At 38.0% G+C, this 13921-nt stretch overlaps 1 protein-coding gene across 10 annotated transcripts in view; it reads right to left on the bottom strand.

Annotated features, from left to right (window-relative positions):
- mast2 (microtubule associated serine/threonine kinase 2) overlaps positions 1-13921 on the bottom strand; it is a 411089-nt gene that overhangs the window by 73551 nt on the left and 323617 nt on the right. For all 10 annotated transcript variants that reach the window (XM_043699133.1, XM_043699131.1, XM_043699132.1 and 7 more), the window contains one exon: positions 2149-2224. In XM_043699133.1, the coding sequence (XP_043555068.1) occupies positions 2149-2224 (76 nt within the window). The remainder of the gene's footprint in view (positions 1-2148; positions 2225-13921) is intronic.

Here is a 13921-nt window from a genome sequence, read left to right as displayed (position 1 = left end):
ATAACAGACAATTAACTGAAAGGGTTCATCTTTCTTAAGATCTGAATGGGCATAAATGAATTAAGTTGATTGTGGCAACTCTTTTACCAACTAAAAGAGCCAGCATCACTCTCTCAAGGCACCTAATGATGGCTTTGACATTCTTGAAAATTAATTTGGAAAAAAAACTGGAACAAAATGTGGGTAAACAAGTACCATGACATAAGCTACTGTCCACCAACTGGAAGTAGCTGTATCGATTGCAATGGGTTTTTTTTTTGTGACTTGTACATTTCTATTTCTATATTTCAAAGCATATTGAAAGGTTGACTAGGATTACATAAACAAAGAAAAGGCACAGGACATGGGATTGTTTCAAACAAAAACATCCATTTTGTCGAAAGTGGGAAATAAATTACTATGATTAGAGATCTTAATGCAAACTAAAGTCTTGTGGGCAGAAATGATGATGATTGTACAGAATAATAGTGAAGAAAACTGCTTTGCCAAACTGACCGAGATTGACTTTGAAACCATACCCGGTTCACCATCTTTAATGCCTTAAACCTCATTAGATAGACAACTCTCTCCCAGCATAATCGTTCTTCCTTGAAGGCTTCTCTATTAAGTACAAATGATGCAGACTGATTAATCACTGTCCATTGATTGGGCCCCATTCCACTGTCTCCAATTTAACACAGCTTGTTCAATATGCAATATTGGATGAGCTGAAATTTTCTTCAACTGAATAATATCCCAGTATCCATTCCCAGATGACTATATTTACATTCCTGACAATTATCTCAAAACCATTCACAACCTTGGCATTGGGTTTGTCCCCATGGTGGGTCTCCAACCAAATTTCTTAATCTTCATCCAAGATTCCCTATTTCCACGCTTGCAATATTACTCAATTCAGATTCTGCATCAGTTCAGATTCTGATAAAACCCCAAAATTCTCCTGGAGAGACTCCCACCATACAACTTGTGCTCATCCAAAACTCTGCTCTTCATATATCAAAGTACTCCAAATCTGATTCAGTCTTCAACCCTGAACTAGTTGGCCATCCCTATTCCTAGACTGACAATACATCAACTTTAAAATCCTCAGCATTTTTTTCAAACCCCTTGGCTTTGCCCCTACCCATTTCTCTGCAAATTTTCATGATCTCTGTTTATCCACTGCTCGCACATCTTTAATCACTCCGCACTGGTGACTGCTTTCAGCTGTCTCAGTTCTGAGCCCTGGAATTCCCTAAACCTTTCTTGACTCCCTTCTTTTAGGATGATCTTTAAAATCTTCTGATGCTTGATGTCAAAAATCTTTTTATTGATTTCACTCTCGTTAAGTACCTTCAGATATTTTACTATGTGAAATGCACATATAAACATAAGTTAGTTTCTGTTGCTCTTTAGCTGGAGGCAAAAAATGAGTTAAAAGGACGACTGCTCTTTAGGAGAGTTGGGAAGTGTCTTCTCAGAAGAGGAGTGTGAAGAAAAATTCAAAGAAGGTATTACAACTTTGGCAAGTAAACAACAGGAACAATTGCTGTAGCTGTGTTGAGTCAATAGCTGACTCTCCTTTTGAATAAAGATCAAGCAAATCCAATATTATATCTACAACATTCACAAGCTTTAGTGATCAAAGTAGCAGTTGTAAACAGCCGGATCTTAACAGGAAACAGCACAGTGACAAGTATGACTCAATAAAATGTAGTACTAAATCTGACAGAAGATGAAAAGAATTCTCCATGTCAGCTCGAGTATTATCAGTTCTTTCACCTGAATAGATAGAAGGAAAAGTTGTACTTTTTGGATCAAGAAAAGGAGGGACACAATTCAAAGACCAACCAGGCAATTTGACTTATCAGGCTAAAACACAAATGGTTGGAGAGTGTGATCTATTGTAGCATATTAGCACATAACCAAATATTTCAGAATCTGTGAAAACTGTCTCGATATCCCCTCCTTCATAATAAAAAAAGTAACAAGTGCCATTGAAATGCACTGAATTTTCTAAATATTCTGTTCATGCTGACACATTGTGAATGGGAACAGACATTTATGGATTTACCTTTGATGATCACAGATGAATGTGTAATAAGCTGCATTTGTGCAAAACACTGAATTAATGAGTTGCCCTTAAAAGAAAAATAATTCATTACTTACCTTTGGAAATCTTTCTTTATACACATGGTTCATCATTACTATCTCATTATCATAGAAACAAGGAGATCGTCCAGGGCTGTGATTTTGAAAACAAAAGTACACACACAAAAAGTGTAAGTTACAAACTATATTAAATGTATTTTTAGAATAATTGCAGAATGTCATCAGTAACTGCAGCAATTTTAGAGTCATTTGCTGCTTCATTGGATCTGGCATTGAGTGAGGTAATGCTTTGTGTTATGAGAAAGTTTACAGATCACATTTACTCAATCAGAAATGTAATTACATGGCTAATTTCTTGAATAACGAGCAAATGTCAGAGTTTTTAATTAATTGTAGCTCTTTGGAAGATAGGATAATGGTGCATTGTTCCCATTCACTTTTCATTATGCATGTGCATCTCAAATGTTCGAGCCAGCACCACAAACAATTTCTAGAAAAAGAATGTCCAGCCCAAGTTTGCACAGATGATCAGGATCTACACAAGTGTGGTAAGAGTTCCCTTAAATACACTGACACGCATATGTTTACTTATAACAAATCTTTTAAGTACTTTTTCCAGGGCTTAATGAAGCCAATTTAGAGTAAAGCTGACATTTTCATCTGGCGTGTGTCACGAGTGTCATGTAAGAGATTTTGTTTTCTTTTATTTAAATTGGATCATTGTGTTTCAACGGATTTTGTCCCATTGGGAACTAAGTTTTGGTTCCAACTCATCTTAAGAAATTTTACTTTAATATATTTTTTCTATCATAACTTGGAATTCCACAAAATATTTTCATGTTTATACATTGCATAAATGGCAACTTTCCAACTGAGCTTCACAGTCCAACAACATGTTCAAGTCAGTGCAAGTCAGTCCTTGAGTCACTGTACATGTATGGCCACACAGCAGCATTCAATTGGGTCATGCACCCAAATACTCCAAAACACAAAATTAGAAAATACAGTGATGATAGGGAAGATAACATCTTCCTCAGCTTCGTGATAAGTTATTTCTCCACTTCTTTTTGTATGATCCGCTAATTTCAATGATGTGGATCCCAATAGATCACTGCCTCAATGGAAACTGCATTATGTCTTTGTTGGGACATAAAAAGTCAAAACGACATTTGGATTTCCCTTGCCTAATTTACAGATACATGAAAAATTGTGTACACCAAATGAAATAATACTTAGCATTACAACTGATAACATTGGTATAAAATTTGTAGAGTACTGTGCGCATGATGATCATATACAAGTTTTACTGCAAAAGTTAAAAGGTTACATTAATATGATTTGCGTTGTGCAGCTACATGGTCAAAATAGAAGGCACTTGGGACACCCGGACATAAAACAGGAACAAGTAGTTTCCCTTTAAAATGTTCATGTTTGTATCATGATTGCTTATTTTATTCTTTATGCACTTAAGTGATAGCATTAAAATCATCATAACTCAACTGAATGTCACTAGTTTTAAACTGAGTAGGCAAGTATATTTTTTGATATCTAAATACCTCCATTATCGAACTGTTACAGTGCAAAAGAAAGATATGCAGCCTATCATGTCTGTACTGGCTCTCTGGGCATTTTAAGTTAGTGCGAATATCTAGACTATTCCCCCTAATCCTGCAAGTTGTTCCTATAGAAATAATCATCCAATGCCCTCCTGAATGTCTCAGATGATCCTGGTTCCACCACATTTCCAGGTAGTGCATTCCATACCCTGACATTTGTGAGAAAAACCTTTACCTCACCTCGCTTTTGCTTCTTTTGCAAGACATTTTAAAACTGTTCTCTGTGGTTCTTGATGCATTTATGAGTTTCTCTCAGTCCAATCTGACTCCTTATGATGAAAACATCTATCAAATCTCCCCTCCACTTTCTCCTCTTCAAGGAAAAGAGTCCCAACTTTTCAAATATTTCCTCATTACTGAAGATCTTAAGCCTGGAACCACTCTCATAAGCCTTTTTTGCACTTTCTCCAATGAATTCACATCCTTCCTAGTGTTATGCCCAGAAGTGTACAAAATACTTCAGTTTTATTTAAGTTCATCATAACCTCCCTGTCCTTGTACTTCATGCCCTATTTATGAAGCCTTAATTATGTATGCTTTATTAACAGTTCTCTTTTCAATGTCCTACTACTTTTAATAACTTACATACATAAATACACAGGTCTCTCTGTTCCTGCATGTCCTTTAGAATAGTAAAGTATATCACCTCACACTTTCCCACATTGAATTTAGGAATGGCAATAAATGCTGGCCAGACAAGGATGACCATGTCCCAAAAGCAAATAAAAAATTTTCATTTGCCACCTATCCACCCACTCCACAAATATGTCAATGCCTTATTGAACTTCTACACTGTCCTCCACATGGTTTGCAATGTCCTAAGATTTGTGTCATCTATAAACATTGAAAGTGCCCACTGCACATCAATATTGAAATTGTTTCTACACATCAGGAATAGCAAGGGTTCCAAAACCAATCCCCGATGAACTCCACTGCAAACCTTCCTCCAGCCTAAAAAAATACCCATTGACCATTACTCTCTGTTGGGAGACAGTGAGGTCTGCAGATGCTGGAGATCAAAGTTGGGAATGTGCTACTGGAAAGGCATAGCAGGTTAGGCAGCATCCGAGGAGCAGGAAGATCGACGTTTCAGGGCAGAGCCCGAAGGGGAATGTGATGGAGGGCTCAGGCCCGAAACGTTGATTTTCCTGCTCCTTGGATGCTGCCTGACCTGCTGTGTCTTTCCAGCAACACACTCATTTCTCTCTGTTACCTATCCCTCAGCTAATTTTATTTCTTTATTGTTACAATCCCTTTTATTTCAAAGTTAAAAATCACACAACACCAGGTTATAGTCCAACAGGTGTATTTAGAAGCACTAGCTTTCAGAGAGCTGCTTCTTCATCAGATGATTGTCACCTGAAGTAGCAGCGCTCTGAAAGCTAGTGCTTCCAAATACACCTGTTGGACTATGAAGTGGTGTTGTGTGATTTTTAACTTTGTACACCCCAGTCCAACACCAGCACAACCAAATCATGCCTTATATTTCAGGACCTATAGTTTTTTTCTCAACTTTGTTTTGTGGCATTATATCAAACACCTTACCAAACATTTACCATTATAATTATCTGGAAAATGTTTATGCACAATGAACTAAACACTCCTTATCTGCAGAAACAACCAGAAACAAAGAAATCTCATTTAAACTCATTATGCCAAAAACAAGGTGCTGAAGACTCATCCTCTTTGTTGATAGTGTTGACAATGATGTCAAAAGTCTTCATTAATATGGATTACCTCCACTGAGTGCAAACAGTCTTCTTTCAGATAATGGAAATTCTACCGGTGTATAACTAGCATTAAAAAAAATTCTGTTTGTAACAGAAAGGCAGTAACAAAGATTTGCGGAATGGAATAAAGCATTTCTCTCTCTCTTGAACTCTATCTCTGTTATAAGTTGGAATATATCACTGAAATTAGAAAAAAGTTAACAAAAAAGGAACTTGAAATGCCAAAGCACTCAAGTTTGGAAAAGTTAATTTAAAAGAAGAAGAACTAGCCACAACTGCCAGTTGACCTTTATTACCGATATTGGAGTAATGCCTAATGCCTAGCATCTTTTGAACTTTCACTTTTAAATTGCATCACTCCCACCCCTCTATATCCACTTGCTTGCTATATATGTATGTCGCAGAATCAAAATTAGCTTTAACTTTTTAACAGAATGGTAGAATTTTACAGCTAAGGAGACCATTTGACTCATCAGATCTGTACTGGCTCCTGAAAGAGCTATGCAGCAAGTCCCATTCTCCAGCCCTTTCTCCGTAGTCCTCTAAATTAATCACTTTCAAATAAATATCTTGCTCACTTTTGAAACCTCGTGTGGAATCTGCTTCCTTCACTCTGCTTGGCAGTGCATTCCAAGTCCTAAGAACTCTATTAGTAAAGACTTTTCTCCTCATCTCATACCTTGCTCACTTGCTGACAATCTTGTAATTAAGAGACAAAACCAGAAGTTTTTGGAAAACTCAGCAGGTCTGGGAGCATCCGTGAAGACAAATCAGAATTAACGTTTCGGCTCCAGTGATACCTTCTCAGACCGTCAGTTACCTCTTAATCATTTCTGCTCCAAGGAGAATAAGCCCAATTTCTCTAATCTCTCCTTGGATTTAAAATCCCTCATTCCTGGTATCATTCTAGTAAATCATTTTTGACCTCTCTCGATGGCTTCAACATCCTTCTTTAATAAGGTGCTCAGAACCAAACGTAATACTCCAAACGTGATCTGACTAATGATCTGTAAAGGTGTAGCATCACTTCCTTTTGCCTCAATTTATAAACCCAAGAATCCTATAAGCCTTTTCAATGACTTTTTCAACTTGTCTGGCCACCTTCAGAGAATTATGTACATGAACCCTGAGGTCCCTCTACTCCTGTACTCCTTTCAAAGTTGTACCATTGAGTCTATATCATCTCTCCATCTATCTTCTATCAAAATGCATTACCTCACATTTCTGTGCATTGAATTTCATCTGCCAGGTGTCTGCCCATTTGACCAAATTGTCAATGTCCCCCTGAGGTCACTCAGCATAATCCTCTCAATTCACTATCCTCCCTAGCTTATCTGCATTTTTAGAGATTTTGCCCTCAACATCCATCTCCAAATCATTAACACAAATCAGAAAAAGCAAGGGTCCCAACACTGATCCTGGGGGAGCATCACTTTCAACTCTTTGCCAATCTCAGAAATACTCATCCATACCTACCTTTTGTATCTTTTGGCATCCATGGTGCCAATGATCAACCTTGCTAGTGGATCTTTCTCGGGAAGGTTGCTCCATTTGGGGCACTCAAGGTGGAAGGCGGGAGTTGGTGGGTGTTTGTGTGAAGGTGGGGATGGGCGTTTGGGTTGGGGAGGAGGGAAAATGCTTGTCATTAGCACAGATTAACCTTGCAAGTAGCAGCTCATTTCTGCATATGTTGACCAGCATTGGCATCTCCACGCACCTCTCCCTTATCCAAGTTGAACTCCACTGTCATGAATGAATATTTCATCAACTATCCCCCAATCTGTGTAAGAAAGCAAGCTGGACAGAAATTTTGATTAACTCAAAAGATCTGGTTGACTTCTGTCTTCCATGCTCTGTACATGATTACATACATAGTGAATTGAAAATAGTGTTTTATTTAAATAACTTCAAATTCTATTATCCTAACCTCAGGAATGAAAACAGACTGCTCCAGACATAATTGTAACAAAAGGAATGAATGCGAACAGGCATAAGGGAGGTCTTGTGACCAATGTAAGGTGTTAATTAGAAGCAGCATCATTGTTAAATTAGTCTGACATTGTAACTAATCACAAGTTACTCACAATGTGAATGACTCTTTTGCTATTCATTTGATGTTTATGTATTCAAACACATGGTTCTCAAAATGATCATCTCACACATTTGGCAACACGCAAAACTAAAACCTTTTCTTCCCGGTCTTCCAGGCAATCGGTCTTAGCGAGTCAAACAGCTCTGTTTCAGGCTTGCAATTAGCTGAAAAAAACTCACACTCCAGCAACTTGGCAGCACTATCACACAGCAAAAGTATTGGCTTCATTTTAACTCTTAGCACCACTAAGATGAAGTGCAGCATTATATCTCCAGACCATCTTCAATGCTAGGTTAAGGAAAATCCAATACATAGTATGAATCTAACCATTTTTGTTTTGGAGCAGGGATGAATGGCAATCACTTCTGCTATAAGTATACAGAGGAACCTCGGTTATCTGAACAAGATGGGTGGGCACTATTTCGTTCAAATACTAATTATTTGGTTAATTGATTCAATGCCTTTCCTCTGGGGGTCGGAGTTTTCTGTTAAATCTGCTCCCTGTACAGGAGTCTAGGCAGCAGCAAATGGCGCGCGAGCCCCTGCCCCCACCCCATCCAACACTGCCCACCCCCCAATGGTGTCCCCCACCTGCCTCCCTACCCTGCCCAACACTGCCCACCCATCTGCCCCAACCCTGCACCCCACAACCCCTTATAACACTGCCCACCTCCATTCACCCCCATCCCCGCACCCTCTCCGGGGCAGCCGGACTGGACACTAACAGCAAGGCTGCTGCTGCATTTTGGGGGGTGAGTCTCCAAATAGCGCGCACGTACACACACACACGCGCACACACACAACGTTTTGAGAGGTTCCACCTTTGCCCTGTACAGAACAATGTTGGACAGATTATCTGGGGAAGGGGTGTTTAAGGGTACATCCCTGTGTAGAACTCCAGGGAAAGTGTGTGGGGAGAGACAGAGGATGGGAAGTCAGTCATTTGGAGGCGGTGCCTGGGCTCCCATCAGTCCAGGACTGCTCTATAAGCCGAATTCACCTGTAATCACTAAGCAAAAGACGCAATCAGTGTTGGAAACACGTCTTTAATGTCATGTTTCTATCGGGATCTCGAGATCTCCTTCAGATAATCCAATATTTGGATAATTGATTTTCGGATAATTGAGGTTCCTCTGTAAATGTATTATTATTATTGTTTTATTATTCTTCGATACACAGACTATCAAAACTTTCAAAGCCAACTATAAGATTAAGTGACTAAATGGACAATGGAGTACCCAGTATATACCAGTGTCTTGGAAATGGGATTCACTCCATTTTAAATATGTTTAGTATGACTCAACATTTCTTCTTATTTTAAATACGCTTCTGTGAAATTGGATACACCATGATGACGCAACAAATAATAATTAAAATGTGTCTCTTTTCAAGCATTAAACAATAAACAAAACATGGAAAACTCGGAAAGGCAATACTGGCAAATCATAATGACAAAAAGTCAAAATTGATGGGCATATCTTTCCCTTTTCTTACATTTGAACAAACAAGATGAGCAAAAATTCCTCAAACTCAATTGTGGATTGGCAGAAGCTACTGTTCGGTTCCTGACACCAACTTTGTCCCTTAGCTTCAAATCCAAATTTTACACTGGCAATAATCTGGTTCTGAACCTTGGTGTCATTTTTGAACTTGAATTGAGCTTCTAATCACATATCTGTGCCATCATCAAGACCACGTATTTTCACTTTCACTACATGGGCTGACTCTACCCCTGCCTCAGCTTGTCTGCTTACATTCGTTTATGCCTTTGTTACCTCAGGACTTGACTTTTACAATTTTTTGTTGATCTCCCATTTGACATAACTTGAGCTAAACTGAAATTCTGCTGCCCACATCCTATCACAGCAAATCTCATTCAATATCGTCCCAGTGCCCACCAACTCACATTACAGTCCAGCATTGATTCGATTTTAAAATTTTGATGCTTAATTTAAAATTCCTCATGCCTTCATTCTGCTTATCCACACAATAATCTAAGATCTCTATGCACCTCAAACCTTGGCTTCTGACACAAATTCATTTGTAATCATTACATGACTGGAAACTGTATTTTTCAGTTTATATGACTCAGTGTCAAATCTCTTTCAATGATATCCCTTAAAGGATCTTGGAATGTTGACTTTGATAGAGACTACGTAAATGCAAGCTATCGTTTTCAGTTTGTTAACTATTTTGCCAGTTAGGAACTATGTTTCCTACAGCTGAAGATCCCAGCATGTAAAACTATTCAAAGTCGCTTCCAGTTTGGTCCTGTACTTTTAGAATGCAGTGTTACCATTAAACATTTCCAAATGTCATAATACTAATTAAAAGCAATATAGATCTCATCCTGTTCTCCTCCAACAAAGTGCTTCAACTCCAACCTCCTTTTCTCAGCACCGTTTTTGCAGATGACATCCCACATTATCAATCAGAATTCGAAGGAAAATTGATGCTAAATTATGAGTAGCATTGCAATGTAGGCTTTATTTGAGAACTTACTATTTATAAATATTTTCATCACATACTCTGTGGTAGATTCAAACTAGACACCACAAATGAAAAGAAAAAACAAAAAACTTGCCCCTCTTTCCCTTTTCAGAATCTGCTTCTTTTTGTATTTATCATCCATCAGATTCTGTTGTCTACCCCGTCCCTTATATATGGCAAAAAATAAAAAAAAAATCATAATTTTGTCTTCCTACTGTTTTAGTACAGTGTTAACAGTCTCCAAGAATAAAAGATTGTTAACAAGTATCTTTCAAATGGAATTCAGCTTTTTAAAAAATGTTTATTCCATCCCAATGGGAAGAGAAAACATTCCTACACCATCCATGTGCTTAATAAGTTTCATCTCAATAGCATGCAGCAATTTTACTTCCATCCTCATCAATCCTTCTGTCACCTTGGAAATGAAGCATGGAACATAGGAAAACTGACAAATTGTGGATGACCTCATCTCTGACTAAGCAAGCCATTGTATCCCCTCCAGTAACATCTTTCACAGTTATAAATCTATGAGACAGTAACGACATTAAAATAATATCTCAGTTAGGGCTTGTCTAATAAATTAATAACCACCATATTTGAATACTGTCTTCCTCTGATTAATTGTTGGACAATTCATAAAGTGAGGAGGAAACCTGACTGAGAGTTCATTTATAGAACTAGACTTTGAGACACAACGTAGTAACCACCAGAAAACAGCTAAAATATGTTAAAATCGAGGACAAAAGATTAATTTCAAGACTTATTAAAAAATAACATTGAGCTGATTTAAAAACATATATTTTAATCAAGCCCCCGAGGTGCTTGTTTATACTATGGGTTCTATATGAATGCAAGTTGCATTAAGACATATTCCATGAAAAATGTCCATTAGTAGCGTAGTAAAAGTCATATCTATTGATGTGAAGCTTTACACTCCTGGCATCTATTGCACACTGTCTACATTGCTTGTATGATTGTGCACTTAACAGATATTACACTAGTAAAGGGAGCAGGACAAACCTCAGGAGAATTGGATAGAGTGAAATAAAGATGGACAACCAAACTCTGGAATAAACAAGGTTACAAAGGTAGCAAGAAATATGGTAAATTGTGTAAAGACCTATGGCATTAGGCCAACAGTGTTATTGTCCTTCAAGCAGTGGAACTGAGGGAAAAACATGGTTTGATTATTGCAAACTTCCACCTTTTAAAGGGCAATATCATCCATCTCTTTCCCGTTACTTTGTAAACAAATAAAAATATATTTTAACTTGCCATGAATGCTATTCCAATGAAGTGCAGTTATGATGTATAAGAAAGCACTACACACAATATATCACTATATTCTTTATAACAAAATTGTAACTCAATTAAAAATGTTTGTTGCACTATAATTTTTTCAAAATTAATGAAGATAATGTGAAACTATATTTTTCCAAAAGCGAAAGAATGAGTTACCAATAAGTTTAAAAACCTGGATACGTAGCAGTGAACTGCAAACTAACAATCCATTACTGGTTTTCAAAGATGTCAAACAATGAACCTTGAGCAGTTTGTTCATCATCTAAATCCTAACACTGAATGATTTTGATGGTTGTCTATGTCATCTCGTTCTGTTCCTCCCTCATGAGAACAGAATATTAGGTTTGTCAATGACTTGCTTTTATATAACACCTTTAATAAAGAAATTGATCCAATCTGTTTCACTTGAAGTATAATTTAAAACAGATGCCAAGCGAAAGGAACATATATCGAGGGATAACATAGTACAAAGAACTGCAAATGCTAGAGATCTGAAACGAAGATAAAAAGAAATTGCTTAAGAAACTCAGCAAGTCTGGCAGTATCTGTGGATTATTGGGTTCAAAACATGAACTCTACTTTTCTCTCTTCACAGATGCTGCCAGACCTGGTGATTTTCTCCAGCAATTTCTGGTGTTTTTTCCTTTGTTACACATTAAGAGGGATTTATTAAGGGATTGCATGTTTTGAGGAAGATCACTATGATCAAAGGCATGTTAGAGATGGTGAAATTTAGGCAGGAAGCATGCTCCTTAATGTTGGAATGGGTAAAGGACAACGTAAAAGGCACCATACTCAGAGGAACAGAGAAGTAGGAGACAGGCTGTCAACTTTAAAAAGACCAGAGGGAAGGAAGGGATACAGATACCAAAGTTGTAAGCACGGGAATGAGAGTTTTCAATTTTAGATGTTCGGAAAACGAGAATTAGTTTAGGTTAGTGAGGACAAGGGTCATAGATGAGTTGAAGAGTGTGGGAAAGGACATGGCGGGAAAGTTTTAGATCAGTTGAAACTGATGACTGGTGCAGATTGGAAGGTTTATCAACTGGAGAGTTCCAACAGCAGACAGGCCAAGATAGAAGCTGAAATTTACAATATGTAGAGATGGCAGCATGCAGTCTCCTTGATGCAGAGAAAAGGCAGTTAGGATCCGGAGTTATACATGAGCTGGTTGAGTCAATGTGTGTTTGGGGAATGAGCAGACGTAGTGACAAGGAGAATAAGTTTATGAAAGGGTGTGACGATACTAAGGCTTTAAAAGGTATATTCTGTCCTTTTTTTTAATGAAGCAAGGTTAAGACAGAGGTACTGAGCAGTGTGTTCCAAGCCAATAAAGTAAACAGTTTGTAAGGCCTTGGGTTTTAATTCCAAAGTTGGAACAAAAGAAGCAGCATGAATGAGGGGAGTCAGGCTTCCACTGAACCAGGGCTTTAGTTTAGCTTTCAGTCATTGTCGGGGTTTTAAAACTGCCCTCCCTGCTACAGCAAATTCTTGAGTTCTCTCTGCCAGATTTCTCCTGATATTCATTCCTCCTGGATTGAAGAAACATTGCATGTCAGACAATCCATTATGTCTGAACTTGCCTTTGCCAATGGTGTGTTCTGGGATGTTACTATATTGGAACAATGGTTGTTTAGTAGTTAAATATCTCTTCTTTTGTTACTTCCACGAGTGTTAAAGTTATACTAATTCCTCTTTCTTTTCTTTGTACTTTTTAAAAAATAGGTATAAGGTGTATCTTACTTAAAGTCGAGTAGCATAACCAATCAAATTATATCTGAAACACAGCACCTCACACTTACATTTAAGTTGGAGTCTAGGCTACCTCCTTCATGTAGTTGAAGGGGGTTTGGTTTGATCTACAATAAGGGATTGAAAACAATTTACTTTGTCTTTCCAACGGTTAACAAAAGAAACTGAAGTTTTTCCAAGATGGGATATCAGGCAAGCAATCAGGCAATACTGAACACCATGGAAGGTTGAGAAAGGCGAATGTGAAAGTGTGTACACTAACAAAGATTAATTAAGGCAGCTTAATTTTTAAAAATTGGCACTTTCCTTGGATTTAAATAATTGATACTTACTGAGGCAATAATTTCACAATCAGAACATCTGTGGGAAGCTGGAGAAGTGATTGCTGGGCCTCTTGCTAATATATTTCTTTCATTGATAGTCACAAGCGAGGTGCCAGAAGACTGGAGGTTGGCTAATATGGTGCCACTGTTTAAGAAGGGTGGTAAGGACAAGCCTGGGAACTATAAACCAGTGAGCCTGACGTCGGTGGTGGGCAAGTTGTTGGAGAGAATCCTGAGGGACAGGATGTACATGTATTTGAAAAGGCAAGGATTGATTAGGGATAGTCAACATGGCTTTGTGCGAGGGAAGTCATGTCTCACAAACTTGATTGAGTTTTTTGAGGAAGTAACAAAGAGGATTGATGAAGACAGAGTTGTAGATGCGATCTATATGGACTTCAGTAAGGCGTTCGGCAAGGTTCCCCATGGGAGACTGATTAGCAAGGTTAGATCTCATGGAATACAGGGAGATCTAGCCATTTGGATACAGAACTGGCTCAAAGGTAGAAGACAGAGGGTGGTGGT

This window comes from Chiloscyllium plagiosum, chromosome 11 (genome assembly GCF_004010195.1).
Source record: "Chiloscyllium plagiosum isolate BGI_BamShark_2017 chromosome 11, ASM401019v2, whole genome shotgun sequence".
NCBI lineage: Eukaryota > Metazoa > Chordata > Chondrichthyes > Orectolobiformes > Hemiscylliidae > Chiloscyllium > Chiloscyllium plagiosum.
This window is presented reverse-complemented; position numbering and strand designations above follow the sequence as displayed.